The 17,779-nt window shown below is 45.9% G+C and overlaps 1 protein-coding gene across 1 annotated transcript; it reads left to right on the top strand.

Moving 5' to 3' along the window:
- The first annotated feature begins 4,476 nt into the window (after nt 1–4,476).
- LOC144129214 (alpha-tocopherol transfer protein-like) lies at nt 4,477–17,571 on the top strand. Its single transcript, XM_077663199.1, has 6 exons — nt 4,477–4,857; nt 6,661–6,810; nt 7,391–7,642; nt 13,711–13,904; nt 15,834–15,944; nt 16,735–17,571. The coding sequence occupies exons 1-6, from the start codon at nt 4,782–4,784 to the stop codon at nt 16,924–16,926; spliced, it is 975 nt and encodes a 324-aa protein (XP_077519325.1). The 5' UTR covers nt 4,477–4,781; the 3' UTR covers nt 16,927–17,571.
- The last annotated feature ends 208 nt before the right edge of the window (nt 17,572–17,779 follow it).

Below are 17,779 nucleotides of genomic sequence, written 5' to 3'. Positions count from 1 at the left end.
AGAGAAGCTGATGGTTGTGATTTTTTATGGCGCAAAAGCATCTGGGGCCAGAGAGCGCCATGGCACAAGCTGTTTTCGTCTTCTCAAGGTGGGGTGAAAGAACCATTTCCCGAGCATTTTGCCCTAAAGAAACCCAGCACCAGGCCAGGGGAAAGCTTGTGCCGATTGGATTACCGGTGGGTACCCGGCGGCACTGGGGATCGAACCTCGCACCTCCCGCATGCGAGGCAGAAGCTCAGACCGTCAGGCCACCGTTGCAGAGAAAGATGAGGCACGCTGCAATAGCGCCCCCAGAGCGAGCGCGAAAAACTAGAACTAGCAACATGCAGTTAATCATGCGGTTGCTGAGCCGCCTTTTGGTCGATGCCACACCTCGTTGTTGCATTCTCAAAACCAATTCTCTTTTATGATCTGAAATAATAAACACCGCTAAAAATAAAACTAAAATGCGATCTCGCCCCCGTTCACTCTCGGTCGTGTTCTAGCGTTTGCAATAGACTCCGATCCTTCGACTAGCGACCGCAGCCGCCAGGTTTGCCATCCGCGCCGGAGAACCAAAGAGAAGGCGTCAAGATCCAACATTTCGAGCGGCTGAAGCAGAGGCTGCAAAATAGAGGAGTGGGCAACAATATTCTTGAGTGCAGCGAAAACGACAGCAAACCCCTGCGGCACGAGGCAGCCCATGCTGAAAAAAAGGCAAAAGAAGAAGCGGAATCAAGAAGACTGAATTCAAACGAGAAAATTAAAATCTAATTTCAAAAGATGAAAATTAAAACCATACTTCCTACACCGAAATTCCGTATCACTTTGAATAAATGCCGGTCACTTTTTTTCACTCGCAGGTCTAATTGGATGCTACCCAAATCAATGCTTCTTTATTTTTCGTTTATTATGTTCTGCTTTGTAGTGTTCACGCATAATTTCTGCGCTTTTGATGTACTTAACCCACTACAATAATGCCTTCGGGTGATGTAGGTACACTGAATAAATTATTAAATTGGTTTTTTTGGGGAAAGGAAATGGCGCAGTATCTGTCTCATATATCGTTGGACACCTTAACCGCGCCGTAAGGGAAGGGATAAGAGAGGGAGTGAAAGAAGAAAGGAAGAATTAGGTACCGTAGTGGAGGGCTCCGGAATAATTTCGACCACCTGGGGATCTTTAACGTGCACTGACATCGCACAGCACACGGGCGCCTTAGCGTTTTTCCTCCATAAAAACGCAGCCGCCACGGTCGGGTTCGAACCCGGGAACTCCGGATCAGTAGTCGAGCGCCCTAACCACTGAGCCACCGCGGCGGGTAATAAATTATTAAACAAAATGGAATTGGGCTCATGGATGCGGTGTTTCCAAATCCATTGATTTGGAAAAATCCTTTACGGCTCTGACTTCAGCTCCCTAACTTCTTACAGTTATTTAGGAATTAAGGAATTATCTTATCTTATGGACTGATCACATAACGAAACTGACCAATGAACCTGACAGTGCATCGGAAATTTGCGCCGCAACCACCGATTAGACCCCCTTCCGTAGAATTACTATTTTAGCGCATCTTCGTTCCACTTGAACTCGCATACGCATGCACTATCTGGAACCCCCACCAAGCTAACCACACCAACTTACCAGAATCCGTTCAGAACCGTGCTGCCCGTTTTTTTTTTTAATTTTCTGATTATTCATATATATCGAGCACTAATAAACCCATAGCGAAGGCCCGTGCACTGTGCGATGTCAGCATGTTAACGAACCTCAGGCGGTCGAAATTTCCGGAGGCGTTCACTACGGCGTCTCTCATAGTTTCAGTAACTTTGGGACGCAAAATTTTCATAAAATATAAAGTAAATGTGCAAGCTAACCTACCACTCTTCCGCCTCCGGCCGCCTCAGCCATTACCGTGAACCCACCTTCAGCCCATTCACCAGCCCCTTTTTCGTCATTTTTCGTATGAACGCCCAAGGACTGGAATGGTTTTCCTGCTGCTGCTGTCACCCGCTGCAATTACTACCACTTGAAGCGTATCATTTAAGAACTCATCTATCCTTACGAATGCCCACCTCTCAGGTGGAACCCCTTCAGAAGGGCATTTGAAGTATTGAAAATAAACAAATACTAAATAAATATACCTCATTTACGCGAGCCCGCATTTCAATCGGATACTCTTGGCAGTACAACTCCAGTATTTTTCTAGCTCCCTGATTATGCTGTCACACATAGTAACAACACCATCGGGCATCAAGCTTGATCCTAATATCCTTTAACAAGAAGCTTAAATTTAATTGCGCCTTATCAGATGAATACCTTATGGACAGCTGGACAGCTATTCAGGACGATCAAGTCCACTTTCGCAAGCCCTTGCGCCCTAACCGCTGCGTGTGACGTAGGCCGCTTCAAATTTTCCCAGGAAGAGAGGACTCATTCGCGTGCTATCAGAAATGTGTGTGTGTACTAGTGCACGCATGAGTGACGTTTGTGCTAGTATGCATCGATTCATCTTCACCATCCTCTTCTCTGTAGCACGCAGGGTATATACCTACCTGACTATAAAATCTTCAGTTGTAATAAAGAAAACCTCCTCCCCCCATTGCATTTTATTGAGCTGTGGCCTTCTTGCATCTTCCCACTATTTAAGGTTTCACGGGCGTATTAAGTGTCTAGATGTGTTAGTGCACACTTCAAATAAACTAGAAAAATCAAAGGTGCGAAGAGTGCCTTCAGCAGGCATATTATGCAGGCGCAATATTTTTGTTACTACTTGAGGTCCAAGGAGTCAAATAAGTCAACCATGAATTACTACAGTGATGGGAAACATTGAAATCAGAAAGGAATGATTCCGTGACAATTCAAGACGCAGAGATCCGCTGTTTCCCGAAAGTATAGAGGGAGGTGTGGGAGGTGATATTATTGAAAGAAACATATCCAGGATGACTTCGTGCATTGCCTGGTAAACGCCTTTTGCACATGTAGTACTTGATAACACTCATTCTGCTTGTGCAGCTTTTTGCACATTAACTGAAGGACATTCTGGAGCCGTTGACGTTTCGAATGTCGTTACGCATTCGCAGATATCCACAATTTGTTGCTTCTGATTATGAAAGATCTCTCTCTCTCTCTCTTTGCATTATAAACTCTGCAGAGACGCGCCAGCGGGCAGATTTACGGATTGCGTGCCGACGGTCGCACACCTAGGAGGAACCATTTCGCCAGTTGAGCTTAGGGCATGATTCCAAGCAGTGAAAGTGCCATCTATGCGGATGTCAGGTGGTTTTAGTAACTACGAGCCGTGAGTTCGCGAAGCGCCTAGCAAACAATTTTTTCTTTGTTGTTACAGTTTGCCCGCGATTCGCGACTATATATGTTTTGCAAATGATTGCTGGTACTGCTTAACTCTGCTGAGAATAGCCTCCGAAAAGGTAGGTACGTTAGATTAGGAGGAAGCGAAGCCGTGGCAACCTCAACCACGCCTAGAAAAAAAGAGGCAATAAAAAATGGGGGGAGAAGAAAACTGCAGATACATACCACGCACAGTCTATGGTGCCCAATCCGAATATTTTCGGTACCGTAGTGCAGCAACTCCTTCTACTGCTCCACAGTACAGTCAGTCGCACGAGCCGCAACAACTGCGCGCGCGGGTATCGATTTCGTGAACTGTCCTATTTTTTTTTATATCGATATTTGTTTTTGTTTTGTTTTTTCGCCTTTTTCGCGTTGCGTGGCAAGGTCACAATAAGGAGAAATTCAATTGCTTCAGTCCGAAGCCACACGCGTTGGCCATGAAGCAAAAAGGTCAGCTGCCCGCGGCAGCTGGCGTCAAAAACATAGAAATGCGGGTGAACGCCCGTGAGGGAAGTTGCGCGAGGCCACGTGGGCCACGTGATAACCTCCGGCGCCGCTCGCGCGTCGCTGTGGAAGTCGGCGTTAAAAAACGTACAGCCGTTTCTCAGAGTTGCACTCACTTGCCCCTGTGGCTGGGCGGGGAGGCGATCACTCTTGCCTGGAAAGTCATTACCCCGACTTGATCACCTTCCTGCAACCTCGCGCGATGTTTATGAAAGGGAAAGCCGACGAGGGTCGAATGGTTTGAGTTGAATCATTGGCGAAGTGTCAAATTAATACTGGAGGAATTAACTATTTATTTCATTACTATATTTCCTTTCCTTCCAGCACATGAGGCGGCCCAGTGTCTGCAGCACTGGGCTGCTGACCCTGCGGACGCGGAGGTTGCGAATGTATAGTTCCCGTTTTCAGTCTCGACGTCTCAGAAACGTAATCAAAAGAGTGAGGTGTGAATGGAGAAGAGGGTGTTGCGCCTCATACTGTCATTCGCTCGTTCTTACACTCCCAGATTAGGGGTCATTAGGGTGCCTTACCCTGCTGAGTGCCCTCATTTCGTGGTGGCAAAGAACGCAAGATACTACAAGGTTGTTTTTCTTACCCCGTCTGGGCGAAGGAAGTTACGAAACGGAGATTGCTAAGCTTGTAGCGTTGCTGTGTACAATTCTGCAGCGGAAGCTGATACGTCGGCGAGAGGCCTGCGCAACGAAGGCGAGGCGGAGGAGGGAGGCAGATACCAAGGCCGCGGCAGGAGAGTGCGATGGCTGAATTTCTATTTCGTATTTTTGCCGACACGCAGACAACAACCACTGCCCCGTCGACGCGGGTGCAGGCCGTCACGTAGGAAGACAGGCTGTCGCTGGAAGGCGCGCAGACTTACAGCCGGACGCACAGCTGTTTGTGTGGATCGACGACGTGAACCGTGTACTGTGCTGCCGTCGTGCGCTGGGATGCCGGCGACGTTGCGACTGGAGTGGACCGCGGAGACGTCACCCGAACCCACACCTTGTCATAAGGATACGGGCGGTATGTCCACATTCTCTTCATCGAGCGTAGAAAGAAAACACCGACGTCTTTGTAAACCAGCCACCTTTAGGACGAAATTCAGTTTTGAACGCCATTTTTGTTTCATATGTTGCGATCTATGACATGCATGGCTAGCAAGGGCGCTCTCTATGTGCAGTTTCAGGGAGTGTCGTAGAATATTGCTTTATATGCGTTCCGCGTTGCCTCCAACGGCGAAAAAGAACTAATTTCCTTTATAGTGGTCTTCTTTTGGCCCTCTCAATGTCCCCGCAGACCCACTGCAAGTAACGCAATAGGTAAGTCTGGAGGGAGCCATACGACGAGTCTCATTGATTTCTTGCTTATTGGGCTGATTATCATGTGCTAGAGGGGAAACAGGGCGTGGAATAATTGTGGCAACGCTGTAGACATTTCGTGCAGGGAACGATTTGGCGCTGCTTAACCTGGTGATGTCAGATTGACATTGGAAAGAGTCATCTCAGATGTTTTGTATAGCATTGTACAAGATGTTCAAAATACCGTTTCAACCACCTGAACAGTATTCAACCATAGTTTCAACCATAAGAAGAATGTTACATTTCTGGTTGTCAGTATTAACAGCCAATACTACTAAAACAAAAAAGAAGATGGCTGTGGTGGAGAAGTAATGAGTGTAGGAAACGTCGTATTGTTTGCGGCCAGGCAAAAAGAGAACAATCTGTGCGACTAAAGCTTGCCACCTGAAGTACTCCTGAGTATAGAGTTATAGATAAGATAGACCGCGGATGGAGCTAAAAAGCCTAGACAATGAGTGTTTACGTCCCAAGCAGATATAACATCACGCCATAACTTTTTGGGATGAAAATAGGGCTACAAGAGCTTGAGAAGAACAGATTCACCAAAAAGTCAGAACACACGTGACAACTATTGTAATAAATATTTCCTTCGAATTAGGAAGCTATTGAACAAAGGCAAGCGTTGCAAGCTTTCCATTCAGTGTAGGAATACAAGACAGACTTTGTGGTATTAAAGCTGTCGACTACCTTAGAGCCCTTATGTTATTCTGACATAAAATAAGTTGAAAATTTCTGCGCCATTCGGCAGATAAATGTTAAGAAGCGAGCTGGAAAACAATTTCTTATAGTGAACTGCTCTTCAGTTCTACCATTAAGGCGAAAGCCTTTAATGGCTTATGCTTGCGACTCTGTCTATCCGTCCATCCGTTACGCTCTTCAGCAACTTGATAAAAAAAATACTTTTGTACTATGGGATTCGAACCACCATCCTTCCATTCCGCAGCAGAGCGTTCTAACGACTACGGTACTTCCTACCAAAGCATATGTAGTTCTCGTTGTCTAGGACGCCGGAGAGTGCTTGCGGAAAGGCGTCGAATCGGATGGATGCCTCCTAAACGCCCCCCCATTGTCTCCAGCAATCAATATTCACAAACAATTGAGTACTTAATCATCTTAACCACACATCAGTGACCCGAGCCGCAACGCCGAACTAAGGGATTTCGCCTCACCACACTTTAGGTCAACAAAGTGCCCACCAATGAATTTTCATTTTTTTAGGTGTGTACATACAAAAAATTGAATATGAGTATGTCTCTATTATTTTTTATTATGAAAATATCGGGCCCACTTCCTTAACTGAACAGAAGGATCGAAGTGGGAGAAGTATTTCTAGATAGCTTTTCACTAACAGCTTGTTTCACGCGGGTGTGCAGTGTTTTGCCTGCCTACAGGTTTTAGTTTTGTCACCTGTGGAGTTGTGCAGTTTTCCCTGCACTTATCGGACTGCACATACTTTCTTCCATAAAAGGTGCCACTACGATGAGCAACACGAAAGGTCAGGAAAGTTTGGTAGTCGATGACTTGCCTGAATGCCTAAGGATTCTCGCGCACCGAGAACTTGGAGAGACGGCCGTCGTAAGACGGCAGGCTCTAAAGCAACTGCGCCAACTCCTTTCAGGTAAGCCCATGAAGCCTACTGCTGGCACACCGTACGAAGCAAGCTGCCAGGAAAATGTAACTGTGCGCCCCTGGCCTACTATCACCTAAAAACAAAACAGTGAGAGCTGAGATTATTTGAGCCTGGCGGTTTTAACGAAAATTCCAACGTAGATTAACCTCTTTCTGCAGTGTTCAATCTGAGTTCAGAGCCCGTGAGTGGTTTGCGACATGGTAGTGAGTCGTAAATTGTTTGTAATTTTGGTCAGTTCATGAGCTTAACTCAAATGATTTACGGACAAAACTGAGTTCGCCGCGTAAACCGCTTGCAGATACCCGCTCGCTACTAGTGGAACAACATGAAAAAAGTCAAATTGTAAATTCAATTACTAGTTTAATTGCGCAAACTATTAAATAAAATTTCTCGACTTTTCTGGGCATTAAGAGAAGACCACGCGGAGCAATTTTGTTGTGGTGGCAGTGCGCTCGGCATGCTTCCCTTCAAAAGATGTGGAATGTTGCCCCGACAGTGTGGCTGACAGCGGCAATTAAGTTGAGACGGTTTCGAAGTGTTTGTTTTCTGTCTTCTCTGTATTCATCAGACGAACCTTCACTCCACTTCACCGAGGACGAAGACACTCTACTAATTTTTCTACGAGCTCGGAAGTACGACGTCCCCTGCGCCTTCAATACTATAAAGAGGTACTTCAAGGCGCGAAGAGAAAATCCGGACATGTTCGATGCCCTCTGTCTGCACAGCGTCCCCTTCCACGCCGCCTGTCGGCAGCATCAGCTGGTGACTTTGTCTCGCAAGACAGATCCCAAAGGGCGGCCAGTGTTAATGCTGAATTTGGGTAAGGTAATTGAACTTGCTTGTCTCGTGTGTCGACTCTCGGTACCAAGGGATATAACGTGGTTGCTATCAGAGCGCTGAAGGGCCTGTGAGCTATAGCCATATTCGAAGCTTGTGAGGGAATTTTTTTTGCACAGGAAAAAAAAAATTAACAGAAATGACCAAGTACAATATATGCCTATGGCTTGACACACAAACTGTTGCATCTTTTGAAGAAGGTATGCCCTTCCACGCCAAAGTGCGTGTTTATGGTTTAGTGACTCTTATTAGGGATGATATGGCTTGCTTAGCACTTGGGAATCATGTTGGTTCCAGAGAAAAGGATCTACTCGCATATTTTGTGGTGTGGTGAGTCGTGGTGGCTCTGGAAAGAAATAACCATCTCTCCACCATGTCGTTCCTTAGCTTCTTTAGCATGACCTAAATGAGAGGAAAAAGGCAAGCACCCTGAAGGCCAACTCTTTACTGTCAGGCACAGAAGTAGTCTGGCTAATTAATGAATTTATCCAAGTAAGCGCTACACGTCACAGGTAGGATTGCACCCAACCGAAGTATACTGAGTGGGTAAGCATTTACATGATTTATGGAGCCTGTCTTTCGTCAGCGCTGATTAGGAGACTATATGCGTCTGTTCGTAGATCCGTGAACTCAAGTCAACTGAAAAACGTCATTTATTAGATGCCATTCAAGAAATTTTGTTTGTGATACACAAGGAACATACACGAACCATACATTGAGGCCTGGTTGGCCTTTTTCTAAAGCCCTTCGAGGGCACTTAGGCCTTTCTGTTGCTTCATCTTTGCTCCGTTTCACATTTTTCGCGTTTCCTTTATCTTAACTTTGCACTTCTTTTGCGTAGTTACTTATTCGACCCACGATCTTCTTAAAGGGACACTGAGGGGAAATTGAAGTTGGCTTTTATCGATACAATAGCAGCTCCTGATCACAAAAACGCCACTCTTACCGAAAACAAAGCTCTTGTAATGTAAAAAATAGCAAAAACCAAAATACAGGTGTCGCCGCCACAGGCCAATCTCGCAAGTACAAGCGTGATGACTTCCTAGGACAAGAGGCGCCACCTTGGAGGAATTTTCCTTAATTCAAGGAATCCACGAATCTCTGAGGCTGGCGAAGGAAGGTTGCGCACAGCACCGCTAGCCGTTAGAAATCACGGAGTCTGCGTTTACGTCACGTATCACGTCACTCCGTTCTGAGACGTCATAAGAGTTGCCGTGGCGTCATAAGAGTTTCCTGAGTTTGAATCAGAGCGGCGGGAAAAACTTTTTCATCTTCGAATCCAAATTTCTTTGAAATAAATGCATCTTTCGCGCCCGGACAAGCGGCAACAAAGCCATGAAATGCCGAACTATCAGATTTTCCTAACAAAAAAAATGATAGAGTTCTCCTCAGTGTCCCTTTAACCACTCGAGAATTGCGCCACGAGAGCAGGTAGAAGGAAATTCCTACAAATCTTATTCAGAGAAAAATAATAATCGCGATCAAGCATACGAGTGAAGCCATGCGGCTTCTAAATGGCTACAGTTTTGTTGACTTGTCTTCCACGGACAGGAAGAAAAAAACTGATAAATACATTAAAACTGGGAATCGCCTTGGAACCGCATCGTAGATCAATTCCTCTCGCAAATCATTTTTTTTTCATTCTTTACCATTGGCCTCTCCCGCCTTCAATATTGGACGGAGCGGATGACACTGCTTATTTATGAGGTGTGCCCCATGATGTTGGAACTATCTCTCATAGAAAGCAAAAAGAATGAGGCAGAAAAGATGCTTGCGACAACATACAAGGCTTGATTTCCTTTCCAGCCGCACATTGCACAATGCAGCGGATGTGCATTCTAAACGTTTCAGGAAGGACGGCCACACCTTGGCGCGTTTCACACTTAACCCATTGCACTCCTTCTCTCGACATTGCTTCAGTGGCAGCTGTTACGTACAGAACGTGTTGCCAGTCGTGATGTGTCACCGGCTGCCGCGTCTACAGCCTTTTCCTACTTACGAACTGACGTATTACAAATATTTACACGACAAACAAGTCAACATGGTTGCCTTAGAGAACAGGCTTTGGAATTCGGTTACAAACATGAACACTTCCGCCCATGTTTCACTCTTCCCTTCGTAAGCTCAAGACGGTGATAAGACTGCTACGAAGTGTTGAAGATATTCGAGTCTGTGCGCATGCACAAGGTTATCAAAGCGCAGTCCTAATCTTTACACTGTTGGCGCATTGGCTTTACTATTCAGCGCCCACCCGAAAACGTCGACATTCAAACATTCGCGCTGGAAGTAACCAGAAAGCCTCGTGGCAATCGGACCTCGGAAATGTTTCGGCACTCTTCACTGCGTTATGTACACAAGTGTGAGCTAAGTGAACTGACATATTTTAATATAAAATTTTGGAGCGAGGCCTGCTTTGTTTGAGATGAATTCACCGCTGTTAGTACTGCAAGTGGGGCTTTTTTATGTTAGCTGGCGAGCGGAATAAAAATTGTTTGAAAAAGTCAGCTTAGCAGCGCGGCCTTCAGCGTAATCATGGTGACAGAGTTTTGTCGTCCATAATAATGACGTTGCACTTACATTAATTGTCTACCTTGATGCGCTTCCTCAAAGGCAAATAAATATCAGACCACGGTACCCCGAGTGACCAACTTTTGGTGTTTGTAATGTTACAATATTTAATCGTTGTGACCGTTTGCATATAATTTCGGGCATGCCTGTAGAAAATAAACAGTTGGAGTTTCGCATTACAAAAGTAGTAAATTCCTCTTCTTGGGGTCTGCATATACAAGTAGGGACAAAATGTTTTTAATAAAAATTGGTGAGGTAAAGGTGAAACAAGAAACGAGCATACAATGTCTCTTGAGGCGACACGAAACGCCTGCAAGCCACATACACAAACATCCTCTCGGTAAAAATATAGGGAGGTGGGCAGGGCAATATCAGTTTGTATGGTACTTCTTTGAAGGGTTCTGGCCCTTGACGTTCAGCATTACTCGTATGAGCGATGCTACTTTTTCAGTGCGCTTTTGAGGTCAGTCAACATGTTTTGTTTTTGGAACACTGTAATAACTCAGACAAAAAGTTAACCGTCTGCTCAAATAACTCTACAGTGCAGAAATGATACAGAACCGCTCGATTGCTTCCCAAATAGAAAAAATAGCGTAAGAAGCACACCAGGTCCAAGAGAGGCCAATCGTGCTTTTACATACGAGCTCGGTGAGCAGAATGTGAGCGATTTCCTTTCTGTTTACTTAAAAAAAGAGATAACGAAAAACTAGAGAACCAGTGCAGAAGACGGACGTGCTTCTGTTTAATATCTAGTCGGTTTTTTTATCGCGTTAAGGCTGACAGGTTTTCACTTTGTTCGTTCGCTAACTAACTAGCGGCTACATTGCGAAACAGCTATTTAGAGCTGCATGTTCTCTAGTCGCGATGCACCGAAGTTCATTGTTAGGGAGCGGGGTGGGGAGGTATAAATATTCGTGAGATTAGAGATGCTGATAAAGAGCACATAAAGGGAGGCAAATTGAAAAATGATTGGCCCGCACAAGGCTCGCCCTTGAACTTTCCAGCCATACTGCCAGTGTCCAAAAGAGGAAAAAAAACAACAAGGGCTGACAAGCTGCATGTAAAAAGACAACAACAGGTAGTTCAAGTACCTGTGACTTCAGGGCAGCTGGGACTAGTAATTGAGGGTCAGTATCGCAGGCCATATTTCGTTAAACTCAATTTAGTGTGATTTAGCAGAGGGTAGTGAATGTTAGGTAAGAACTAAAAAGGAGTCTCAAAGATGGGTGAAATATCGAGAGTACCATGAACTATATCTAATCTGACTGAAGGATGCCTAATCGAGAGATAAAGGTTTGGTCAAATGGTGCAGTGCCTCGTCGCTCAGAAAAAAAAAGGATGATGAACAGGGCTGCGTTCTTGCTGCCGAAATATTGACATCGATTTGAGTCATAACGCACACATGAAATTGTAAAATGAATCATGATAAACTAAATGCGCGCCTCCACACCCCAGTGCAGCCATGTGTCAAACGTATTTCACGTGGAAATGGGCGCGACATTGTCCTGGAGTCTTAGCCACGTAGGAATAAAAGGAAATGACCTCAGGGTAGAGCATTGGTCAGATGTTAGGGGGAATCCCCGAAGGTGGATTAGGTTTGTATTAAGGGAGTAATTACTCATTCGCATCCGCCCAAGCAAAGTCATACGGCTACAAAGAAAAGCTATACAGTTTTCTCAGAAACTTCGCACTTAAAGAAAAATTCCTCCTGGTCCGGAGTTCAAACCCAGACCAGGGCTCGAAATTTACTACACCTTGGGCGATTCCCCTAAACATGTGACCAACACTGGTCCACCACCGAGTTAGTGATCAATTCGCTCTCGCCCTACCATAAGCTTGCCGCCCCGGTGTTAGCTCAGTTGGTAGAGTGACTGCTGCGGTGAAGCGGTGGTCCCGGGTTCAAACCCCGCACCAGGATGGTTTTTTCTTGAACTGCGAACTTTCTGATAAAGCTGTATAGCTTTCCTTTCTAGTCGTATGGGTGCGCTTGGGTGGATGCCAATGAGTAATTACTCCCTTATTACTTCAGGGTAGAGAACCACACTGGCCGTATTTTGAGTTCCGAGCCGGAGACTTAAAGGCTGAACCAGGCCCAGACCTGGCGCTTCAAGCCCTTTCCCGAACAGGGCCCGCCACATTGTCTCTCTACTGAGCCCGGGCCCAGCCCAGCCCGGAATCGGGCCCGCAGCAGCCCAAGAGGTAAATTGTCCATTGAGTGCAAGTAGTCTCGTGGTACACAAGAAAAGGAACAGCTGGTAGAGGCGTTAAAACCACAGTAACACTAGAAAAAAAAACGGCCGTGGCTTAGCTTGGTTAAGCCTGGTGATTGCGAAGCAATAGTGTGTTTGGCGAGAGGAGAGGAGCTGTTTTATACAGCTGGTGTGACGTCACTCTGACCGTAGCGCCCCTGGTGAGAGGAGCGGGAGTTAGGCCGCCGTTGGTGGCTACCGCCTCGCCTCGCGACGGCGTGAGATGGGGCCCCGTTTTTACACAGCTGGTGTGACATCACTCTAGGTCACGTGGTGTGACGTCACGCAGCGAGGTCACGCTAAAGGTCAATGGTGCCTACCACCGCCTCGCCACGGAACGGGCTGAAGTGCGACCTAAAGTAGTATTGCTTCGCAATAAAATTGCTTCCTTATACATGGTAAGAAGAGAAGGTCAAGCAAGTTCGCCCACATCGATTTTTAACGGTCACCCTGTCCGTGAATAGCCCCGAAGTTCCGAGAGCCAAATAAAGAGGGTTGCGTACACGCTTAATAAACTTTGCCTTACCCCTGGGTATTTTATCAGTCATTTTTAACGGGACACGATGTCGAAATATTGAAACTTCCTCAAAGCCGCAGCAATTATGTTTATTTTTTATTACATATATTTTATCTTGTTACGCTTACTTTAATGAGCATGATTTCACGGTTTGAATTCATGGCCGCACTACCCGCGTTTCTATGGGGACGAAAAACAAAAGCACCTGTTTATTGCGTGGTATGTGTTCGCATACTCGAAGTGCCGTAAGCCATTATGCCCTTCTTCTTCAACAGCGGTTCTTGTAGAGCAGAGAGGTGTTGTTGGGAGGCGAAGGCAGACAGTCAAAGACTACCGCGGAACAGACGGCGGCCCTTCGGGCAATCGAGCGGAAGCACTTCTCCAACGGTCCTTATGACAGTCTAAACGCCAGTCGTGAACAGAAGAACAAAAAAGAGCAGACGTGAACTGGTTCTTCGTAGGAGCGACAGGGTGTCTCGGCGTCTCGAAGGCTGACTGCGACGCACAAGCGAGGGACGGGCGCCTAACTGCTCTCACTGCAAAAGGCGTTGGCTATTGCGGCTTTCACCGGTCCCACGCTAAGAGATGTCAACAAAATTTCTCGCCATAATGCTGCTCCAGTCCGAAATATCCTGCGATTCTTTTTAAAATGCTGTTCCACTCTTTCTAGTGAAACATGTCTGTGGGACCTACATGCCTTTGTTGCGATCTTTTCAGGCACATGGAACACGAGCATCTGCTCGCTGGATCAGTACTACAGAGTAGGCATACTGCACATTATGCACATCATCTTCAAGGACTGCTTCCAGGTGACAGGCGTCGTGATCGTGGTAGATTTTAAGAACCTTGGTCCCTACCATTTGGCTCACTACACGCCTTATAATGTCAGGAAGTTCGTCAAGCTTGTCCAAGTAAGTAGGAAACGTCACTTTGATAGATGACGAAAAGTTTGCCCTCTTAAGACTTGTCTCTCGCGTGTGTCTCGAAGCAAACATTCGTTTGGGGTCCCAGAGATGTCAAGCTTTCTTCGGCAAACTTATGTATGCCTTAATTGGCTATGCCTGTGTGTTATTTTCTTCTTTTTTCTTTTTCCCCTGTTGTTGCCGCAATGGTCCGGCGGCCACGTTTAGAAACAGGGCGTGTTCTACGACATTTCTCTAAATTTTTGACGGTGGGATGACTTCATGATTGTGTTCAATGAACTTTGGGGTTTCAGAAAGATGGCGAAGTACACTGCGAATGCTGTAGAAAGCACCGCGTTCATTAGTGAAGCGAATGACTCGGTCAAGAGCATGGTTCCTTTGTATGCGAAAATACTGATGCTGCAGCTGTTCTCTATGATTTGCACTCGCAAGAAGTTTGTGATAAACTAATGAAAGCTTTTCAGTGAGCAATGTGTCATATCTGCGCTAGGGGACAACTACACAAATCTCACGTAGCATGCACCTACACAAAAGTCGGAGTACCTCAATTGTAGGTAAAGCCGCATGCGTGTGGTTTCTTAGGGGCGTGGAAAACGCACACGTGCTTAAGTGAACGGCATATGAAAGATTAAACATATTTCGCATGAGAGGGTTTCAGAAAAAGTACCGAAAGGTGCTGCGAAGTTTTCTTGCCGTCCATGTCAGTGAATAAGGTTCCTACCTTTACGGTAATCCCACAAGCCAAAACTTTATTGCTATTTGCGTTAGAACTTGTATACTTTAGCGGCGCATATACAGCCTCGCGGCATTTGCATGCGAAACTGACGTGTAGTTTTTATCACTTTTACAGCAGAACCTACGAATTACCCGAGAAACTCAGTACGGTCAACCACTTACAAATTTGGACGTGGTAGCCAGAGAAACTACAATGGATCTGAAGAAGATACTTGGATTACGAACGCCAATTACATGTCCCGAAATTGTGCTACTAATTTTCTATGCACGAAATACACCACCATTTAAATGCTCCTCTTGCACTTTGATGATACCGAACACATTCTTGACTGGATTGTAAACATGGTACTGGAGGCATGAACCCGTAGTTAATATCGGCGCACAGATCGCCGGTCAATATTTTTGTTGGTACGTATACCTTAGGAACAATGCATATGCGCAACATTTTTCGGCCTCCCAACGGTATAAGGCGCCAGGACAGAAAGGTCTACAAAGAAAATACACTGCATGCAATGTAGCCCCAGCCAGGCTCGCCTATGCTCTTTTTATTTCCCTCTAGCCTCCCGGTATAACGAATGGACACATCATCGCACCTGCCCACGTGACCTGTTTCTGCACTCGCCGCTTGGCGTCGTTTTTCTCGCTGCGTACTGTGCAATATTTTTTGAGACACCAGTCCGCGAGAAAAAAAAAAGAGAACATTGCTCACTGCACGGCCCGCAAATGCACTAGAATAGCCACAGTAGCAGTACCGGGTCTTCTGTTAGAAAATAAAAAAATAAATGGCCGCGTGCCCCGTATACGTAGCTGCGTCACTGATCGATGGTAACGTGTAATACCCCGCGGCCAGGAGTAGCCATACAGCACCAGTGCTTTCGCATATAAAGATGGAATGCGGTCACCCATGCCAATCTCTCGGCTTCCGGACACGGTTCTTGTAACAGCCGTCGAGAGATGCATCACGATCTTTCTGAAAGGCTAAACGTCACTGAGCACGAGCATGCAATCAGTTCGTGACGAAAAATCTGCGGAAATGTCATTGAGAAAGACATAGGCCCTGCCACATACATATCGTCAGAACGCTATGAGCATGGCGGCAGCCAATGCTTTCTCCGTGTCATGATCGATAAAAAAAAACAGGCAAGCGAGAAACCGCTAACGCACGTTTTCTTTTTACCTTAGGATTGCTGTCCTATGAGGATCAAAGAAGTCTACGTTATCAACAACCCCGCAGTATTCGATATCTTGTTTGCTATTGCAAAGCCATTTCTGAAGCATAAACTGGTGAAAAGGGTGAGAATCATCCCTTTCATTTTTTTCGCCGTTCTGCATGTCGGTGTCTTGCGCAAGTAATTTTTTCTTGGGCATAAAATTCTTGCTAACCATAAATGAGGTCTGCGCCCCAGATAGAATTAAGCTCTCTTCATTTATATAACTATATGACAGATGGGACACTATTTGACACGTACAAGCTAAGACTTGCTTTCGCTTGCTTTTTATAGGTATAGAATACTAAAGGCGACAGCTCCCAACAGTTATCTCGATGTCTGCTCCAATGATGCATAAGAGCAATAACAGAGCCGAATGCTTGACTCACACTCTTAGCGAACATTAAATACAGCAGTTATATTCAGGCGTATAAAAGTAACTAAGAAAAATAACACCTCAGCCCGCACCAGTTGCGCGTCGTAATAAGAAAGCAGACTTTATTAAGAAACTAGCATGCCTCTGAGGACAAACGGTCTTTAGTGCACTCGAAAGCGAGGAAAAAAAATAATCAGGAATAGCCACCACAGCGACCCGTCGCCATAAGAGCAGGCCAGTGAAAACTCCCCAGATCGCCCATGCATGGGAAGTAGTCGGTAAGGATGCGATTTGCGGGATAGGGTACTGGTTGTCAGACTTGGGTTATGGTAGTTTGGGGGGGGGGGGGGGGGGGGGTAGCGTTGGATTTAGAAATTAATCCAGAGAATTCAGCCGGGAATGCAGTCTACTAGTGATTGCAAGCAAGCAAAGGAAACGCTGTATTAAGATGCAATCAAAGAGTGCAGTGACCGTTTGAAAATCTGCACGTTGCTTTCAGTTTCACCTTCTTGGTTACGATCTCAACAAGCTGCACGGCCTTGTTCCCGATGACCTGATTCCGGAGAAGTACGGAGGTACGCTCGAGAGCTACGACTACGACGACATAGAAAGGGAGCTCAAGGCTCGAGATGAAGTATTCGAGCAGTGGAACTCCTACGGCTACCGGGAAGCGCCACAGGACACCGTGTAACCACTGATCGACGGGCGCTTTGTACCTAAAGTCTCGCATGTATTACCCATGTAAATACTGTGCATGCTAGTCCCTAGTGGTTATAAATGTTCCAAATTGACAACATGGCAAGTTCTGCTATATCAGAGCTCATATAGCAACAAATGAGCATTGCAGCAAATGAGCACTGGGCGAGTGCTCGCCGTGATGTTTGTGGTCTCAGATGTCACAAAGACGTCATTCTACGTTAGGCGTGATCCACCGCGTTGGTGCTAGACTATGGCGTTAAGCTGCTGGGCACAAGCATTCGGGTTTGATCCTGGCCGCAGCGGTAGAATTTTTACAGGATAGGAATGCGAAAACGCCAATGCTATGAGATCTTAGTGCTGGGTAAAGAACCCCAGCTGCTGAAATTAATCCTCTTTCTCTAAGGCGAGCCAGAGTGCCCTCAGTTTCGATCTGGCATGTAAGAGGGCACTAACCTACGGACCAAGCAGATAACTTAGGAGGGCATGTTGGCGTGCTAGTTGGTGCATAGAGATACAAACTGAAAACAGCGCCTTTCATTCTTGTCTGCAGATTATCAGCAGCCCGTATCGTGCTCTTTGTTTTTTGTATGTGACTATAAGTTCCTTCTGTCTTAAAATAAACCTCAGTTGATAGTCAGCACTCTTGTTGTCTCGTTCTCTTGTCAAGTCGTTTTTTGCGCTGTTTTTTGTTCGTAACTTCAGAAAGTAGCGCTAGTATGCCGCTCTTTGCATGACGTGTATTTCGATTTGTACTTTAAATATATGCTTGGCTTTCCCGTTGAAGTTATCCCCTTGAACCTTGAAGCACAGTGACGAACATAACAAGCTTTCTCTCTTTTTTTTTT

The sequence above is a fragment of the Amblyomma americanum genome, chromosome 4 (genome assembly GCF_052857255.1).
Source record: "Amblyomma americanum isolate KBUSLIRL-KWMA chromosome 4, ASM5285725v1, whole genome shotgun sequence".
Lineage (NCBI taxonomy): Eukaryota > Metazoa > Arthropoda > Arachnida > Ixodida > Ixodidae > Amblyomma > Amblyomma americanum.
The sequence above is the reverse complement of the archived record's forward strand: the minus strand, read 5'-3'. Positions and strand labels throughout refer to the sequence as shown.

What these genes read in the sequence shown, in the direction of transcription:
- LOC144129214 (XM_077663199.1), top strand. Translation starts at nt 4,782, where the DNA reads ATGCCGGCGACGTTGCGACTGGAGTGGACCGCGGAGACGTCACCCGAA. An exon ending in AGTGTTAATGCTGAATTTGG is followed by an intron (nt 7,643 to 13,710) that starts GTAAGGTAATTG and finishes CGATCTTTTCAG; the next exon opens with GCACATGGAACACGAGCATC. An exon ending in AGCATAAACTGGTGAAAAGG is followed by an intron (nt 15,945 to 16,734) that starts GTGAGAATCATC and finishes CGTTGCTTTCAG; the next exon opens with TTTCACCTTCTTGGTTACGA.